This window comes from Leiobunum rupestre, chromosome 1, assembly GCF_980474605.1.
Source record: "Leiobunum rupestre chromosome 1, qqLeiRupe1.1.hap1, whole genome shotgun sequence".
Taxonomy (NCBI): Eukaryota; Metazoa; Arthropoda; class Arachnida; order Opiliones; family Sclerosomatidae; genus Leiobunum; species Leiobunum rupestre.
In genome coordinates this window covers 41025190-41045732 of record NC_143384.1, presented here as the reverse complement: position 1 = coordinate 41045732, position 20543 = coordinate 41025190, and the positions used below count along the sequence as shown (strand labels likewise).

The 20543-nt window shown below is 32.1% G+C and overlaps 1 protein-coding gene and 1 long non-coding RNA gene across 2 annotated transcripts in view; one reads left to right on the top strand and one right to left on the bottom strand.

The window, feature by feature from the left end:
- Positions 1 to 13538, top strand: part of LOC149962929 (ATP-binding cassette sub-family C member 3-like) — a 66737-nt gene extending 53199 nt beyond the window's left edge. The window contains exons 19-25 of the mRNA XM_090180257.1: positions 5920 to 6119; positions 7266 to 7365; positions 8599 to 8700; positions 10201 to 10347; positions 11282 to 11607; positions 12692 to 12886; positions 13295 to 13538. Of these exons, the coding sequence (XP_090036383.1) occupies positions 5920 to 6119; positions 7266 to 7365; positions 8599 to 8700; positions 10201 to 10347; positions 11282 to 11607; positions 12692 to 12886; positions 13295 to 13415 (1191 nt within the window). The 3' untranslated portion in view covers positions 13416 to 13538. The remainder of the gene's footprint in view (positions 1 to 5919; positions 6120 to 7265; positions 7366 to 8598; positions 8701 to 10200; positions 10348 to 11281; positions 11608 to 12691; positions 12887 to 13294) is intronic.
- A 2496-nt stretch (positions 13539 to 16034) lies between these two features.
- Positions 16035 to 16347, bottom strand: LOC149962928 (uncharacterized). The gene is made up of 2 exons (XR_016472835.1): positions 16277 to 16347; positions 16035 to 16223 (listed from the first exon to the last, which is right to left on the bottom strand). It is a non-coding gene; the product is annotated as an uncharacterized LOC149962928 (long non-coding RNA).
- Positions 16348 to 20543: the final 4196 nt, after the last annotated feature.

Sequence of the window (20543 nt, the reverse complement as noted above, 5' to 3'; positions counted from 1 at the left end):
ATTATTTTAATACAAACCAATTTAACTAGATATTCAAATTATAATTTATGTTACTAAATGTGTAATGACTTTATTTAAGCTTTATTATTGAATGATGCAATACGATAATTTCCAAATGCTAGTGTTTCAATTCCATCTATAACATATCTCTTACTATCAAAAGGGCCTAACGCGATTTAATTCGAATTTTATTTTATTTTATTTGTATTCGCTAACGTTAATCGTTGCGTAAATAGACATTCCCGATAGCAGTTATGTTTAATATTTTTCTTGACAAAACGTCTGCCTATTTTGGTCCTATGTGCGCCTGTAGAAGTGTTTCAACAAAAAGACATGAGAATATTAATTAATTTGGATGGTTCTCAATACAGTAAGCCCTAACTAAAATATGGTAATAGTATGCAATAAAGAACGCAAAACGTATTTAAAGGCTTTATTATTATTATTATTATTATTATTTTCGATCGCGTTGGCTCTTTTTCATCTGATCTCCTAGTTTCTGCTTATCTCTTTAGTATTTATAAATAATTTACTATCCATAAACCATTTCCTAACTGGTGGACTTTGTTAAGACTAAAATTTTACTTATAATACGCTAATTAATTTCGTAAACAAGCATAAATTTTAGTTCGCCCTTCCTCCAAAATATCTAATAGCGCTAGTACATTCTCGATAAATATACAAGTTCTTCTGGAATAAGAGACGTTTTCTTATCAAAGATAAGCCAAGTTTATAGCTTATTGTCATTGGTTCCATAACAAAAACCACGTTGTAACGTGATAATGGCTACTCCTATCGAGAATTTTAGGCACTATAGATAACCTGAGGACGGCTATAATACGAACATATACCTAAAAAACAATCGGGAATTAAACAAAAACAACCTTAAATTTACTATTTTTATATTCACACGTCCTCAATTATGCAAATTTTATATTAACATTTCTACTATACATATTTCATAATTAATATTTACATAAATAATTATTTTTTATATAAAATCGTACAATTCTATCAGAACTTAAACCGGAAGATTCAGGCATATAATTTCCAAATACACAAACTACATTTGGTGTGCTAATATTAATACTCACACAATTATATTTCGTACTAACAATTTCACCATCTTTTAAACTTTCAAATACTGCCAAGTGTTCGTCGCATATTTTTGTACTTCTCAAGGTGTTAAAGAAAAAGTGGTTCACACCAGAGCAAACCTTTTTCAATTGAAAAAGCATTTCACTCCCCGAAACTGTCACTTGCTGACAATGTGTAAAATTGGGCTTACGGGATTTCAAGTAATTTAACATCCACGATTTTCCTTCATTTCCATCTTTTCCTATTACAAATATTATTTTTCGGTCTGAGAGAATTAAATGTTCCAATAAACGTTTCTGTCATGGTCTAAGTTCTATATCTTTGTTTATTCGTTTAGGGGTTTTCATTTGTTCCACCCAAGCACAAGTTCTTTGGAATAAGAGACGTTTTTATCAAAGATAAGCCAAGTTTATAGCTTATTATCATTAGTTCCATAACAAGAACCACGTTGTAACGTGATAATGGCTACCCCTATCGAGAATTTTCGGCACTAAGAAATTCTACGTTCCAATGTATTATACGGGTTTTGACAGATTGATATTTTGAATATCCGTGAAACGTAAACTAATCAAGATAAGAAATGGCATACAATTGGATTAGATAACTAGATAAAGATCATTGATAATAAAATTCTAATCGTGAATCGCTATACCTGTAAATCTAGCATATATTTTTTACTAATAATAAAAATATTTAAGAAACATGCTATTATTTTTAACATATATAAGACAATTTTTTTGTTAAACGCTATTTCTTTTAGTTAAACACTAGTATCAATTTCAGAACAAACTCTTTCAGTTTATTTTAGTTTATTTTTAATAGCAAAATAGTGTATTAGATATTGTTTAAATTAATTTCCAGTGAAAGGGTAGTTAAACTTACCACGCGTTTCCTTAACACGTAAGTTGCTGCAAGATCGTTTGATAGTTTCACTTACTTTATCTCTATTTTCAATAATGAGCTATTTTGATTTAATATAATTAATGTTAAATTGTTTATTTTTAATAGAAAAATGTTAATTACGGTCGCGGTGGGGAAGATCATTTAAATGTAACTTCTTAAAAAGCACGGGAGACTCTTAAACTTTACGAAGTAGACTTCGTAAAGATTTTAATTCTGCCTTCCAAAAACGCAGACACCGAGTTTTTACTCGAGGGTCACGTGCCCTCTTCATCAGGGTCGGTTTGTGTTCGCCAATCAGTTTCTTTAGTTTTTTTATTGGAATATCTTATTGGCAGAAACTTAGAATACCAGGGGACACCAAATAAATAAATCTAAACTAAGGATGTATCTGGGACTGTGGCAGTTTCAATAAAGTCTTAGATAAGTTTTATTTTGACCAATTATTTTTGAACTTAAACCAAAATATAGCAACCTTAACTAAGTCTCGATTTTCCCTCTAAATAACAATTAATTAACTCTAAAATCAGGATGAATTTGGGACTGTGGCAGCTTAAAAGAAGTCTGTTTTTATACAAAAAAATACAGCTTCGATTTTGGTACGGTAACAGGCAAGTAAATTTGGTTATTGCAAATGTATTTTAGGTTTATGCATTGCACTTGAGTTACTGCGAATTTAATTAGTTTAAAATTCAATAATCTAGTTAAAGTCGTTTCACTCGTTTGGTGCAGAAGTTTTTAAAGTTAATTTGTTTGAGTTAACGTGTGTTTAATAAAACAAAATTAGGTTAATTTATAACAGTTGCTAGTTCATTAAGGTAATTAGGTAAAGGGTTATAAACTAGGCAAATTCCATTATATTTCTTAAAATTAAAAAATGTTTTATTTGAATAAAATTATTTAAATTTAGTTATTTTAAGGAAGAGTAAATAAAACTAAGGAAGGGTGACTCTATTGAATATTTTTTAAACAGTAAAACGGGATAATTTTTTTATGAAAACATTTTAAACTTAAATTTTTTATTATTTTATCGGCCTTGGAGCCGGCTGCACACGTGGGACGTGGAGGTAGCTTTAAGCTAGGAGCAACAAACACAAGGAGAACGCAGCTAGCCTTTAAACACGCTAATGAAGGGTTGTGTTCGAATTTCATTGGACGAGCGCCACGAGCTTTTACGCTGAATGTTTTACGGGCGGGGGGAAGCCAATTTCCGAATTTTCCCCTTCCGACGGCCGCAGGCGCTAAAGCATCTAGCCAATGAAAAATGTACACAAGAAAATCCACGACTTTTGACGGGTTGCGTTCTCCTTATGTGGGCAGTGCTGTGTTTGTTGCTCCTAGCTTGAAGTGTGCAGCCGGCTTTAGTTTTAAACCCGAGACTCCCCATAGCTGTTGTGAGACTTCCTGGTGAGAGTTTAAAACGTAAATCTTGCTGAAGAAAATGAAGACACAGTGCTTGCTACCCTTTGTTAAAAATGTATCCAATTTCAGGAGCTACTTGAGAGTATCATCGAAAAATTTCAGTTTATTTGGAGCTTAGCAGTGGAATATACATTAAGGTCTACTCAATCTTTGAGTTGAAATCGAATCTGTGAGAAACACCCCGAGATATCTCTTTGTATGATGTCATTTGTTTTAAGAATACAAAATGAAGCTTATTTTTCCGTTTCGGAGTTAAAAATGAAAAAAAAAAACTATTTTTAAGATTTGGCTTTTTTACAATTTACATTTATTTTTAATTCTAAATGTTTTATCGTGGGATTTTAAATAAACACTTCTATACGATTATTATTATGGTTGACACTTATTTAAAATGATGGAATGGTCAATTAACTGTATTATAATTTCTTCGTCGTTGTCTCCCAAACCCCATTTTTCTGCATTTATATATATATGTATATTTTTTAGTTTTATACTTTTAAAACAGGCCTACTGAAGGAAACCAAAGTTTTATTTTCCTTATGAGATATATCTGTAAAATAAAGTTGAATTTATAAACCATAGTTCTTGGTGATTCTCTTCTGAAAAGATGTTTAGCCATTAACGAGTCTATTTCCCTCAGCTTCGTAAAACCAAAGAATAAATTTGATCAGTATAGCGTTTAACCAAAATTTCGTCAAGAAACTGCAAACTAACTTGTAAGTAAGATTTCAGATGGGATCACGGAAAAGATAATATTTTAGTTAAGTCCAAACCAAGGAATAGTCAGATTAGAACTCGAGCTTCCGCAGCCCCTGCTGTTAAACGACACTCAAATTTTACAGTCGCCCGACGCTTCGGAATCTGAAACCAGCGGGCCAAACTCACGTGCAAGTAAAGCATTTAAATTACTTGCGCTCGTGTCGCGAAAAAGAATTTTTTTTCTTTTAATTTGGTATTGTTTTCTTTTATAGAAACAACTATTCGATATCGTCAATGAACTAAAACCATGTAACATTTTTGTGGATATATTGAGAAATATTGATTTTAGTAATTAAAAGAGTATGGGATAGTATAGAAACTTGACTTATAGAAAATCGATATCTTTCCGAATGTTTATGATAACAGACTTGTGTTTTCACCACTTATATCAGAATTCGTTGTTCGTTTCTACCACTGATATCAGAATTATTTGGTCGTTTCTACCACTGATAATTGAATTCTTTGGTCGTTCTGCCACTGATATCAGAATTCTTTGGTCGTTTCTACCACTGATAATTGAATTCTTTGGTCGTTTCTACCACTGATAATTGAATTCTTTGGTCGTTTCTACCACTGATAATTGAATTCTTTGGTCGTTTCTGCCACTGATATCAGAGTTCTTTGGTCGTTTCTACCACTGATAATTGAATTCTTTGGTCGTTTCTACCACTGGTAATTGAATCCTTTGGTCGTTTCTGCCACTGATATCAGAGTTCTTTGGTCGTTTCTACCACTGATAATTGAATTCTTTGGTCGTTTCTACCACTGATAATTGAATTCTTTGGTCGTTTCTACCACTGATATCAGAACTCTTTGGTCAATTTAATTAAATTTTTTTAGCCACAAAAAAGTTCAAGTTACTTGAATTTTGTTTTCCGGCGGTAAACTAAATCAACCCTTTCTGTGTTAAATTACGTGAAAAGGTAGAAAAGGTCAAAATAAAAAGGGGGCAAAAGAAGCTAAACAATAACAAATTTAAAGTAATGATAAATCTGACGAAATTATCGGACCAATAAGACTCCGAGAAGAAAATGTTTTTCGAGTTTAAGTATTGAAAGCCTGAATCAAAAATGGCTAGTTTGGTGCTATTCTAGATGATATTTATGTAGGATATCATAACGTATAAAGAATATACTTCAACAAAAATATATTTGGGATAAAAGTTTTATCGTCTATAAATTTCAAAATGCAAAATTATCAAAAACGCTACATAAAACTAAGCAGTGCGTCAGAACTTTTCGGTGTTTCCACCTCCCTCGCGGCCACCTGGGATAAAGGCATTGAAAGTCACTAGATGAATATGTCGAGACTATCGACGGACACGTTGAGCCCCTAACCCCGTCACGCTAAGGGGGGGGGGAGAGGAAAATAGGAGGTGGTCTTATTTTTTGCGTCCTCGCAGCAGTGTTAATCGCGTCGAAAAACGTAATTTTTAAGAACCAATGAGATTGCAGTATTATTAGATTTTATGAAAGCGGAGGAGCATACCGGGGGCCCCAACGGCTGGAATTTGAGAAACGCTATAAATAATCTTGACATATTCATTCTCCCTGAGTATAAATAAATACATTCTTGGTATAAGCCTAGCTAATTTTTATTTTATTTTTGATACATTGTAGAATTATAAAAAATAAGAATACGAATATTTCTTAGACAAATTATCTGAATCTTGTCAAAAGCATTCTTATTTTAAAATATATTTCATGGTAAATCTAAACTTTAAGGAAACAATGCTTTCAGGTCTATTACTCGAAAGCTCATCGACATTTGAAGAACCTTTACGTCAACTCAAATTCTCCTCTGTTCACCCATTTTTCTGACACTTTGGCCGGTACCAGCATCATCAGATCTCTGAAAGCTACCGACATATTCACCGAGAAAGCATTTTCACTCATTGAGGATAACGAGGCTAAATATTATTCCTGGATAATGAGTGTGAGGTTAGAAACTTACATATATTCCAATTGAACAAAGTGCAACCACGTATAGTGTATAATTTGTTTTATTTATTTTATTTAAATAATTTTTATTTCACTTAAAACCGCTTTACGGTTTTTATCATAAATAATCTTGGTGAGTGTGTTTCAAATTATGTTTTAACGGTACCGATAATATTGGTGTTCTTTTCTGCACTTACTCAACCAGGAAAAACAGATAGTAAATGTTTTCAAGACATTATATCCATGTTGATGTCATTGTTTATGAAATCCGGTACATTTCAAAACACTAATATACTTTTTTCGAGACAAGAGGCCGTGGACGTACTTATAATCTTCTCACTAACTTTTTCCTCGCTATAAATAAATGTAGCATTAGAATATTTCCTAATACCTCAAATATATTTTGTATTTCAATGGAAATCCGTTATATATTGAATGATTACAAAAGCCGGACTATCCAAAATTCCAATTAAATTAATTGGATGTAAAGTTACTTTTCCTAAAAAACTTAGTTTATCCTTCTCTTTGGCCTATATTTTGCAATTTCGCTTTTAAAAATATTTCCTCTTTGAAACCAAACGTATTATTAGGGCCGAAATAGTTTACATGAAAAGTCACCCTTTTGGTAGAAGAGTACATGTAGTGAAAAAATACGGGAAATTTCAAATAGCCTGTTTAAAATCTGAAAAATATGTTAAAAATAAGGGCAGGGCCGTGCTTACAGGTCTCGCGGCCCCGGGCGAAATGCATGGGCGAAGCTAAGTGTAGCGGCCTTCCGGTATATACATCCCTATGGTAAAATTTTAGCGGCCCTGGGCGACCGCCCTGCTCGCCCCCCCCCCCCCCCCATAAGCACGGCCCTGCATAAGGAACTTACAAAAATTTTATTATAGATAAAATGTTAAAATATTTTTGTAAGTATCAGTAAGTTGATACACTAGTTATATAGAAATATTTTAAAAGTAACATAATATGAAACTAAATATAAGGGTAATTCATAATATCCCTGGCGAATGTCTTACCTACATGTAGATCGTTCACCATTTATCTTCGTCTACTTTACTACAAGTATCCCACATACGTTTTAGAGATAATGATTAATTTGTTTTAATAACAACTCCGAAACTACAATAACTTTATTTTCAGTTGGATGTCCTTCCGGGTAAATTTTTTACTATGGGCAATACTGTCCAAAGAATTCCTCTCACCTGGAATAGTTGGATATATATTTAACAACGTGAACACGGTTTGTGTTATTTAATGATCACGATTCATATTCATTTTCACCTGGTGCCTATGGAAAATTTATTTCACTAATTAAATGGAAAAAATAATCTTGAAATTGAGCTTAAGTATTGAATACATTTATGAACATGACCACATAGAAAGTGCCTTAGTACATGAAATATATTTTTGGACTTCAACTACGCAGAAAAGCTTTAGTTCAGACATACCAATTACAGATACTATGTTCTTTACGTGATAAATAAAAATAGTAAATAAAGAAATATGAAAAAATGAATTTACATCCAAGCAAAACTTTTCAACGTGATATATACATTATTCGGTGTAAGTACAACAGTGGATATTATTAAGTAACATCAAGGTGTTGTGGCGGTGGGGGGGGGGGGGTTTAAAATCTAGGGTAGGTTTTGTGGTTAGGTGGGTATTGCGGGTACCCGAAAAAGCCCGTAATTTTTTAAACAGATGTTTGGTTCTAAAATTGTCTGAGCCAGGGAAATGTGAGGTCTATCAAATTAAAAAATAGACTATAGTAATGAAGGTGGTCCTTATTTTAATTATTTCCTAAATGTTGAAGTAAAAAAATCTAAATTTGTGCCAATGTATGAAAACATTATTCATAAAACATTTGGGATAAATTAAACAAAATTTCGAGATAGCGCAATGAGCTTAAAAGTTCGCCATATTTTATTATTAGAACCAAAAGCATTTAAAGAATTTTATATTTGGCCAGTTAGTTAAAAATAAAGGTAAAAATCAGCCAGACTCATACCCAAAGCACCACATTTTTTATTATTAATTGAAATCATTACAATAAATATTTTAAACCATGATGTTATTGCGTAAGTAAAAACAAAGGTTTACTAACCAACTAGTTTCGGCAGAAAATTGTGCCAAATGGTGTCAAAATACCACAATTATAATGAAATATCACGATTTGAATGAAATATTAGATTAGATGATTGTAATTTGATTACACAATTATAGTTAAATTTCACGATTATTATTAAATAACACGATTAAAATAAATATCATGATTATAATAAAATATCACGATTATAATAAAATATCACGAATATAATTAAATATAACAATAAAAATTATCTGTTTTTCTGCGTCATTGGTCGTTTTTCGCGGGTTTGATATCGATCATCCTGTAATTTAAGTTCCCAAAGACTATTAATGTTAATCTCACAATGTTATTTTTTGTTATCGTTCAATTTTCCAACTTTTGCAGATTGTACCTTTAGTGTGGATGATATTATTTCATGGAACACTAGTTGAGGCTTCTTTTGTTAGTCTGGAGAGGATATTTGAATATTTCAAATTAAATCCCGAAGTAAGCTTAATTTATGTCGACGCAATTTTTTTGTTAAATTATAATACAAGGTTATTAAGTTATATTGTGCTCCTATACTGAAACGAATGCTATATGAATATCTATGTAAGTGAATTATTGAAAGTTAATTTAATGCTATGAAATTTTTATGTTTACATATTTGGTTTTTATTTCAATTTACATATTTTGTTTTTATTTCAATTTACGTATTTTGTGTTTATTTCAATTTACAAATTTAGCTCGATTACTAATACTTCAAAAAACGTTGCTAACAAAGCAAGCACTCTTAAAAAATATCTCATAGTGAAGCAGTTTCTGAAACCAGCTGTTAATCAAGCAATGCGGATAAAATATTTTTTAAGTTTGAAAATGGTTGTTAAGAAAGGCGAATTTAATAATTTTATGAACTGAATTTGAAAAAACAAGTTTAACATATAAATCTAGTAGTTTTGGTTTCATTAAAACATTCAATCTTATTAATTGAAAATTAATTCACTCTCCAGAAAAAAAGACTTGGCTTCATGGCTTTCGATGGGCCCTAAATTTTTGATTACATTGTAACGAACAAGAATGACCAAGTAGCCTTCACGGTGGTTCAGACACCCGCGACGTTCCGAGTTACATGTTGTCTAGAGCACGTGAGAGGATTTGATTAAATTTTAGCTCCGTAACAGAATTAAATCATGTCAAGGTCCCGGAACGATGTTATATAATTTGAATGGCCCTTTGATAGGCTAATTTTTATTCAGGGTCCCTAACAAAATTATATCGCATGTCTAGAGCCCGAGACCAAATTTTATGATTACTCGCGGGCCCTCAACGGAATTAGATTTCTAGTGTTCGTAATGGTGCTAGATAATTAATAGAACGGGTAACAACACCGAATGAGAACTAGGGTCTGTAACGAAGTTAATTGTTATTTAACTAAATAAGGCATCTGATTGAAAATAGCAATTGCGGTCCCTTTATCATTTATTTTTATTCCATAAAATTAATACAGACAAGATAAACTTTAATCGGCAATTTTTCCTCTACATTATTTGGATTTGTGAAAAGGTGGTCATCGTCTTCAATAAAATAATCGACTTTTATCCGGATAAAGGGCAATTCTGCTTTATTAATCCGTATAATTTGTCTCTCAAATTGAAAAAGCGACACAATTTTCATCTTTGGATAAGGTAATCGAACTCTTGAACAGTGAACAAATACTTAAGCACTCCATTTCTTTTATATTTAAAGCGAATACGATTCAGGGTATTATCTTTCGAATTGGTCTTATTTCAATGTTAAGCTCTATTAAGATCACATGAACGGCCTGGAAAATATTTCGTACTAGTAAATAAAGAATTGGCACATTTTAAAAATGCGCGTGTTTTTGAAGGCAAAATGTGTCTTAAAAAACAATAAGTTTAGTACTCAACAAAGAATTAGTCTTGTGCACAAGCGTCACAAAGTGTATTAATGCCTGTATCATTTCATGAACGTTTTTGTCCCAAACAGGCAGATTGGAATAAACCAGAAGCGCATCTACCGAAGCAATGGCCTGAGCAAGGTCAAATAATATTTCGGAATTATTCAACTCGCTACCGCGAAGGATTGGACCTGGTTTTAAATAACATTTCATTCGTTGTAAATCCAATGGAAAAAGTAAGATATTTGGTAGTTTTAAAAATATTATTAAGAAATAAGATTCATGATCTACAGTACCACTGAAAGCCGAAAATGTTGGAATTCTTTTTGGTTGAAACAAATACTTTACATTTTCCGTCAACCTTAGAACTAGAAACCTTAAAAAATACCTGTCTTCGGTCATTTTATTAAGTTATTGCTAATCATAACCAAACACAATTATAAATATAAAATAAAAGTTAACTCAAAATAATTTGGAAATATAAATGGTTGTATATATTAAACTTAAAATTTACCATGGTGAAAAATAAGTAGAAATTATGTTTAATTCAGAGAAAATGGCATGGTATTAGAAGATAAAACTTTATTTTAAACAAGACGTTTCGATCTTCTTCAGTCGTTCGTTAGTTTTAATTTGATTTAAAATTTTACCACGCGCCATATTCAAGTTCTAATATCACGTGAGCAGAAGGTCAACGTGTTAAATAATAAACAAAAGTTTTTCTGATTATAACAATTTACGTGTGTAATAAAATCAATGTAACCGATAAATCCAAAGTATATGTAAGGCAGTGTGAATTATTAAAATAGAAATATAAATTAAAATTTTTTAAATCACAATATTACCCCAATTAGTTACTTCCTGACATCCTTTATCTAAATTTAAATTACCTAGTTTACGAATATACAATCCTTCATAGAATTTTCTTTTTTACGAATTGGGTTCACGTTTTAAAATTTTGTAATCATCCCATTTAATAGAGTGATTTAACGTAGACCAAATATGTTTTGAAATTCCGATATTCATATCGCCCTTAGCCACACAGGATTGTTGATTTTGCAATATAATTTAACATTTATTTTTTACTTTGTTGTGGCCTTTGTTGTATAAATTACAAAGATTGTAAGTATTTTCAAGACAGTCAAAGCAATTTCTATTTTAATTAAATAGGTTGGTGTGGTAGGAAGAACAGGCGCTGGAAAATCTTCTTTGGCATTGGCTCTGTTTCGAATGATTGAGCCGGCAAACGGAGTAATCATTATCGACGGACAAGACATCAGCCAACTGGGTCTACACGATCTGAGATCCAGAATCACCATCATTCCACAGGATCCAGTTCTCTACTCCGGAACCCTGAGATTCAACTTGGACCCTTTCAACTTAAACAGTGACGACGAACTCTGGACAGCTCTAGAATTAGCTCATTTGAAAACTCTCGTGAAGACGTACAAAAATGGCTTAAATCACGAAATGATGGAAGGTGGACAGAATTTAAGGTCAGATTTTATTCGAATTTATAAATTGTGTGAATACCGATTTTGATTAAAAGGATATTACGGCGTTGGAACTAATCCCGCGAAATATCACCAGTTCTTACCAGAAATCTTTTGGACCATATTTATTTGCTTATACTCCGCGTGACAAACGGCTTCAAACTTTTCATCTTTAGCCGTATACTATTTGATAGTAATCTTTTAACGCTTTTAAAACTCTTAAGTCAGACTTAAGTACCCGGCAGACTTGCGCTACATACTAACTGAAGTACACAGGATGGTCCGCATTTAAAAACTTATTTTTCTTTAAAATCTCCTGAACCTGGATCAATAGGCGAAGCTATAAAGTCGATCGGGAATGAAAAAAGGGACTCACGTGACTAATTTACGTCGTTAACTGTTGAATAGGTATTTCTGTAAAATACGGTGATTGTGTTAGTTTCTTCGCGTGGACATTTTTACCTCTCCGTCTTGTTAGTTCTGGGAACGGCTCGTTCAAAAATGCGCGTAGAGTAGCGATCTCACATGGTTTTTCTATCCCATTTTAACAGGTTGGGCAAGACTAAAAGAACTTTATAGTTTCGCCTATTTGACCAAATTTAATTTTGTTTTTGGATTTAATTTGTTTAATTATCTGTATCTATTTAATTCTTTTATTGATTTGTTTCATCCTGGCAACCGCAATGTACAGGCTATGCAAATTTGGTGTTCGCGAACTTAATATTAATATTCCTATAATTATTAATTAAAATAAATATATTATTTTATTTCAAATACAAAGTTTATACCTAACACTCATCAATTTATTTTATCTTAAGAAAATTATAAAAATATAATTTGCCTCTAGATGCTTAGTTAGTGTGGCTAGGCCTAAAGTCGTCTATAGTCCATGATGATACACAGTTGTTTTAAATTTTCTATTATAAAAATCATGCTAAAATCTTCTGTCTCTCATTTAATGAAATCGTTTGTCACATGGTGCATAACGTCATGAAATAATAATTACTTGTATGATTGAATGTCTTAGTTATATTGTGAACAATAAAATAGTAATTCTTAATAAGGATAGCTTTATATATTTGTTTAGTCTTGGTCAGCGCCAACTGGTCTGTTTGGCCAGAGCGCTTATCAGGAAGACGAAGATTTTGGTGATGGACGAAGCGACGGCTTCGGTCGACATGGAAACGGACGATCTCATTCAAGCCACAATTCGGGAACAATTTCAATCTTGCACAATAATCACCATTGCGCATAGAATAAACACTATCATGGACTACGACAGGTAAAAATACACGCATTTGACTTATTAATATGATCTTCGAAGACAGACAATTTATTTCAAGAATTACCATCTCAAAGATTACTAATTAAAGGCCAAAATAAATATATATAAAATACAAAAAGTCTGGTTGGGCGGCTATAGAGGTGACATGATATTTCCAAGTGAAATAGTTTCACCCGCTCAATCCGTTAATCGTAGGCCAATATAAAATCTGACTATTTAACTGTTAGAAATTCATTTTAAAGTTGAATCTTGCTTTTTTAGAATTTAAATATTATTTTTAAACTAGCTTCCACTTTTGTTTGAAAATATTAAATTTTTACTTTCTGTTAGAGGTACAGTTGGGGGAAAAGACATTTTTATCTATTCTACATTTTAAACTTTGAATTAAATATGAATTTATTTTAGGGTATTGGTACTCTCTCAGGGGAAAATCGCAGAATATGGTGCTCCTCGTGATCTTAAAAGAGATAGCAAGTCACGGTTTTCGGAACTATCTAAATATGCGGAACTTCAAAGCAATAGCTAAATGGAAAAGTCAATAAAACTGTATCATTCTGAAAATAATATTTTAAATATATTAAACGCTATAGCCAAATAGTTAATAATTGAATGTTTTATATAATGTTATTTTCTAATTAAAACCAATTATCCAAACTTCTATAAATTTTTTTTTGAAAAATGTGTTAATTTTCAATATCAGTTGAGTCTTTTTCCTTAAACATTCATCCAAGATACCTTTTATAGTATTCGTACAAGTGTCATAGAATCTAACGGATAATAATTCTTTGAAAATCATGTAGGACGCCAAGCAAATAAAATTATTAGTAGGGCATATTTTATTCTAAATATTATAGAATTTGGTTTTCAAAAATACGAAAGCTAGAAAGATATATTCCTTTGAATAAAAGTTCTTTTGTGTGAGATACGTACAGGCCACTGTGGTTATGAAATACACTCGAAATTCTTTAGGAAGATTTTATTAGTACTTTCCTTTTACTAAGTTTTTGAAAAGCAATAAGCGTCCTTAGATCATACTTAATTTGAAGTTTCGTTATATTTGGGATTCCAAAATTGAGAGATTAATGATTAAAATAGCAGTGATCTTTTAATGGAAGTCCCCAGAAAAGCTACATAACACTGTTATTCTCCTAATTCTAAAAAAACGATATTCTAATAACCCTACAAACTAAAGAATTTTTCAATAGACTTAACTCATTCGCTAAAAATATAAATTACTATCAGATTATCAATTTGGATTCTGATCCGACCGAGGAACTGAGAATGCTCTAACTGGGGACACTTTATACATAGACGATTTCGCTTAGGGGTATACTTAGACTCGCGCAAAGCGTTCGACCCTGTGCGCAAATGGGAGTTTAATAAATAAACTCTATAAATAAGGTGTAAGAGACAAAGCAAGGCTATGAATCCGATGGACAATGCTACGCGCGAGAAGGTAATACATTTCCTTAACCAATTAGTTTAAAAATGGGTGTCCCGCAGGGTTCTACATTTCTCCCTATCCGTTTTATTATTTACAGTAACGATTTAACAAACTTGATTCGGAAAGGACTTTTGTATTGCAACGCTGACGATACCTTCCTTTTAGTAGGAGGTAAAGGTATTGGCACTATTAGCAATAAGTTTCATTTCTGACTCTCTTAGATTCAATCTTGGTAAGATATAAATAGTCTCCAATTGAACTTAGACAAATCGAAATATATAATTTTAAGTAACATAGGTAAAAATATTAATTACAACAAAAAGCTATAGATATAAATAATTACACTATAAGACGAATAAATCAGTATAAATACCTAGACCATATTTTTAATAACAACATGTATTGGAACAATCACGTAAATTAGCTCTGTAAAAACTATCAAGGATTTGCAGCCTTTTCTATATTTGTAAAAATACAATAACACAAAAAGCTCTTCTCGAAGTATATCATTATTTATTTCACTCTGTTTTGCCATATGGAATAAGTATATGGGGTGATACAACTAATAAAAACCTAGATTGAGTTCATTCCTAACGTTCCCTATCTTGCTCACACAAAAAATCATTTTCTTAAATAGTAATATTGTAAATGTAAAATAACAAATTACTTTTTCGAGCCTAATTTTATTGTATATAACGATATTCAAATGGGTTTAAATTAACCAAACCTAACATTTCTAATGTAAATTCGCGCTCTTCTCAAATTTAAAAAATTCCCAAAAACCAGTAGAAACTAAACTTGAGCATTTACCACTTTGCCAAAGTATATAATTCTTTAAAACCAGAAATACAAAATGCCCCTACTAGAATAAAATTTAAAAATATAAAAATTATTATAAAATAAAAAGGCCTATATGCAAAAAATGCCTTTCTATTTTATTTTTCGGTAAAAAATTGGTTTTATAAATGTTTTTTTAGGATATTTCTTTCTTGTTTAAATTAAAAAGAGGGCTTACAAGTCGCCTTATGAATAAGCTCTCTAACATCATTGTAAACTTTTCCTAAACTAAAAAAATTTAATTGAAATGAAGATATTTCAGAATGTCGAAAGCACAAAATATGTTTAATATTATGCCTGGTATGTATAAACTAGAAAATTGACAAAGTACCAAGCAGGTTGCATTACCCCCGACAGTTCGTCTTGGTTACGAACATGTCGAACATCAACAGTTTTCTTCAACACCGCCTATTTGTTTTCAATTGGGCTCATGTCGGGTCCTCGACGTGACCAGTTCATTAACTCGATGTCCGTTCGGAGATGGATGACTCTTGAAGTGTGAATTGGTGGATTATCCTGCTGAAAAATGAAACGTCGTTGAGAACTACGTGTTCCAAGAGGTCACAGTATTGTTGACCATGGAGGTAGCCATCAACTTTGTTCAGAGCTCCAAGGCGCGTCGCCTAAAATGATACCGTGGACTAGAACGGAAAATCTTCCACTACGCCTAAATTCAGAGGCGAACTCCCTGCCAAAACGTCTTCCTTTCGGTCTAAGGACCCTTACAGAGTAGTTCTTACTGACTTGAATGACAGATTCGTCAGTGAAAATGACATTTCTCCAGTCTTCAACTGGAAACGTTCTCGCGTATGATCATTGGTAGGCTGTTCTTCAGTGGCCGCGAGAAAACATTCCTCTTGAAAGTCATAGAGATGTTTCATAGAGTAAGTTTATACCCACCGCTAACCGAAGGTTGTCTTTTATACTTCGAACACTCTTAAGCGGACCTTCTTTGGTGAGCTCAACAATAGCGTCATCTTCTTCTAGTGTGGTTGATTTAGGGAGACCAGAACCTTCTTGATGGTTAGTGTGTCCTTCGGCTTCAAACCTTGCCTATAGTTCAGTATGTTTAAAAAGTAAGGGCGAATAACCAGTAACAATTTTACCTGTCGATCCATTTTTGAACAGTTTTATGGCAACAACCGATATCCAACGCGATTGCTGCCGTAGACCAGCCCAACCAATGCAGGATCCCAGCATTTGAATGTTCCATATGCTGAGATGCATAAAACAATCTAAAATAAATTAAAATTTTATATTTTAAAATTTGATTGGGATTTAAAATGGGTTTTTGGATTTTTGGAAATATATTATCGTAGATCAGATTATATCCATTTTAGATTATCCACATTTCAGAAAAATATTAGCCTACACCTTCGACCGACCGGACACCGATTGAAACATGAGAATTTGAGAAAGCCAGTGATTTTCCATCAAAGGCTCTTCCCTAGAATTGTTGAAACTTAATCGGACGGATATATACACCATACAGTGTATCTTATTTGCGATTTCTTTAAGTAAATATTTAGTTTGGCACATATGAGACAGCAGCGCATTTAAAATAAAGGAACAAATAAAATTAATTTAACCCAGAACAATCGAACTTAATATATCAGATTCTGAAAATCTATTTTCTCTCGAAATATTCTGTTCTCAAGAAGCTACCCTATCTTTTAAAAAACTTACTTGTTTCAATCCTTTTGAGGTTCTTGTGGTTCCTTTTAGTTGCGCGGCTGAAGATACGAACAATTACACGAACCCTCTCTTTATGTCCAAACGGTTTTCAAAGAAATAGTAGAGGTAAGAGCTGTACCTTAGTCGACAAACGAATCAATTATTTTTGCTAAGTCACCATACCGACAATTATATGGATCAAAAACATACTTACGTGGAATTTTCTCCAAAACATTTAAAACTTTTAGAGTCGGCATTTGGGCCATGACCCAAAAATGACTTTTAGACCAAAGCCCGACCCTAATTTGACTCGATAATCTTTACAAATAGGGAATTGTTCGCATTAATCTTTTGCTTAAGCTATTTACTTAACAATTTCGTGGCCACAACTTCTAGCATTGGCGGATCTGGCGAGTTAATAGCAAACGATTAAACTCAATCATTGAAATGCAGCTGAAATTATCCAATTCAGTGTATTTTTAACACATTTCGCCTTTTAACCGTTGACTTATTTTGAAATAATCAGCTAGGTTAATACTCTATGAAATACCTTAGGCTCAAGTCGTCCAGCGGCCTTTATCCTTAATCCAGGTGGCCGGGTTAAACACCGTAGGAAGGTGGCGGCAAGTCTTTCGTGCCGAGCGAGCCAACAACTCCCTACACTCACTAATTCCATTAACCTCTACAAGTTTGATAAATTTGAAAAACTAATTTTAAGCTCGATAAAACAAATAAAATTAGTATCGGGTCGTGTTATGCAAACATTCACAGTTCATACATTTAAAAGCTTATAAAGAACAATTGATTAAGCAGACACAAATAAAAACATGTGTGCAATTTATGAACTTTTCGCCAAGTTTCGGAATGATAAATAAAAATGAGAATTAACGTATAAAAATCATTTTTGGTTCCTTATGTAAGGTTTTTACATGGTTTTTGGTAAATTTGAAGTAAAATAAATAAATAAGAATGGAATAAACATGGAAATCCAGTTAAAATTGAGTCTACTTTAACTCGGCCTCTCAGTGTCAGTAGGATGACTATTTTTGGTCTTTTTTAAGAAGTGCAAATGTACTGAACAGTTTTTCACAAGTAATACACGGTATAATTTTAAAGATAAACAGCTCTTAATTGAGATTGATTTTGCAGTATCACACTTAATGAAATATAAAAGTGTGTTTATTATAGGAATAATTTTCTACGTTGGTTTGGGAACTTAATACGAAACATAATTGTCTTACTAAAATAGCATAAATCAAAAATGATTACTCTTAGAAATCTGATTACCATTCCTTTAAATTCTGCTTTCTAATAAATCTGGCCTGCACGAAATATCTCACGGCTGGCTATTGATAGCACTTTTTTCGTCAACGTAGCTATGCTATTTTTATAAACATCTTCTACTTACAATTGTTAGTTTAAGTCGTGTAAATTTACATAACCAAATCATATTTGTTTGCAAATATTAATTAACAAAGTCGTTTATACTAAAAACTTAATTGATTTTTCTCCAAAAAGTACTTTTAAAAGCGTAATTGTGACGCTGTGAATAATGAAAATTATGAATAGGAAATGTCTCATTTCGCTTAAAGGAGTTCTTCACTCTGAGAAAGGTTTTAAGGCAAATAAAAATTAGTTTTATATATACAATTAATGGGAAGCACTATGAATGTGAGGATTTACGTCATTTTTGGTACCATTTTCTGACCGTTTGGGCTATGCTAGAATAATTCTATTTTTGTAACTTAAACTTTGATATAAAATCTCAAATCTGTTCGGCGTAATATTTTGATTAACTTTTTAGTTAGTTTTTAAAAAATACCTCAACTTGTCAAACCAACTCAAAAACACAAATCTACCATATCTTTTGTACTACTTTATCCGAGAATGGCTGAATATAACTGGATGGGGTTGGTTTTGTTCCATAAAATAGTTCTTAACTTAAATCTGTTCGGGGTTAATTTCCAATTTATACCCTTTCTTATTATATAAACAATTATTTAAATCTGGGTTTAAAATCACATGATACCCTATGCTTATATCGCCAAATAAATTAGGTTCTTACACTCCTTTCAAGCTGTGAACACATCTAAACGTGGTTTAACAGATTTAATTTACTAATTTTGCGGTGATAAAAAGAAAAAATTAAAATTTGATTTTTGGTACTGTTCAGAATATTATTCACCTCAGATTTAATAATAATCAATTAGTTAAGTAAAGTCTGTACAGAGTGAAGTAAAGAAAAAATTACTATCTAGCTTGAAACGCTTTCACCATCTAGTGGGTTTAAATAACTAATTAAATATTTAATATTTTTTAAATAAATAAATAAATAAATAAATTACAAATCGCTTTGAAATCATATAGAAACTAACAACAGAATTTCCATACGAGGTTCATTTTTCTTTCCCCGCATTACGAATCCCCAATAAAAAGTGCTGCGTTTTCGTGTCGTGAGGACTCTAGCATTTAAGTGAGCTTGGTGAATTGGAGCCCAATCAAAATATTACTAAAACCTAAATTCAAATTAACTTTCAACTATTGTTTTACTTATTTTGCCTTCTAACTGAGGAATTGTTTCTCGAGGTGAAAATTCATTTAAATGGAACATTTAATTTAAAAACATACAGATGGGTGAAGGTAATATTACTCATTCATTTAGATTACAATATTGATTTTATATTGCTTTCTCTTTTTTCTCGGAAAGCCTCGGGCAACTTCGAAGCAGATGGCGATGACAGAGATGACAATTCCGGTGACCCAAACGTGGAAAATGGACATCAAGAAGGACATTGTGATCGCTTTCGGAGCAATATTCGATTGCATCTGATACACCCGGCACCAAAAATATTCAAAAAATATATCGGACAGTACTCTTTGTTTGGTTTCGACAAATCTAGTCACGCTGAAAAATAATTAAATCATGGAAAAGGCAATTTCATGATACAGAAACCACCATTGAGCAATTTTGAGCTGTATTCGAACAGCCGCTCAGAGACTTGAATGAAAGCTGGAAATGATTGGTGTTGTAACTACATAGGAAAAACACACTTATCTTGTAAGATCTGCGCGACTCACCAAATAATGTCTTTATAATTCTACGTAATAAAACCCAGTTCAGGCTAAAGGACGTAGAATCGAATTTTAACATAATTTATTTTTAATATTTTAGAATTGTTCAAATGGGGGACTCTAAAAATCTTCCATTTCTCCATGTTATTTTCCCTGGGAAGTAGTAGAATTTTGGTTGTCATGGCAAATCTAAAGCCCGTCGAAACTTTTACTTTTGGGACATTTCAAGTTTTTGCCTAACACCTTCAGGCCAAGTAATTAATGCTTATCCTTTCCGAAAATTTCGCTTTTAAACTTTAAAATTTCGTAACTCTAATTTTTGTAGTTTTTGAGACAAATGCCCAGTCCGAGCAAAAACCCACACCCTGTATATACTTATTGACTTTATGTTAATCCATTTGTAACATATGAATTCTGTGTTTTTTTAAATCCGATTCACTAATTTCCGTTTCGCTTTAAAAAGTTGGTGACGCGTTTTTGTCCAGGAGTTGGAATTACCGCAATTTACGTCATTCGCCGTGAATTATGCTTCATTAAAGAAAATGCTTTGTGATTATGTTACAAATGGTAAAATCTGTGATACCTATATGTTCTTCAAAATTAAAAGATTTAAAACTGAGTTGTCTT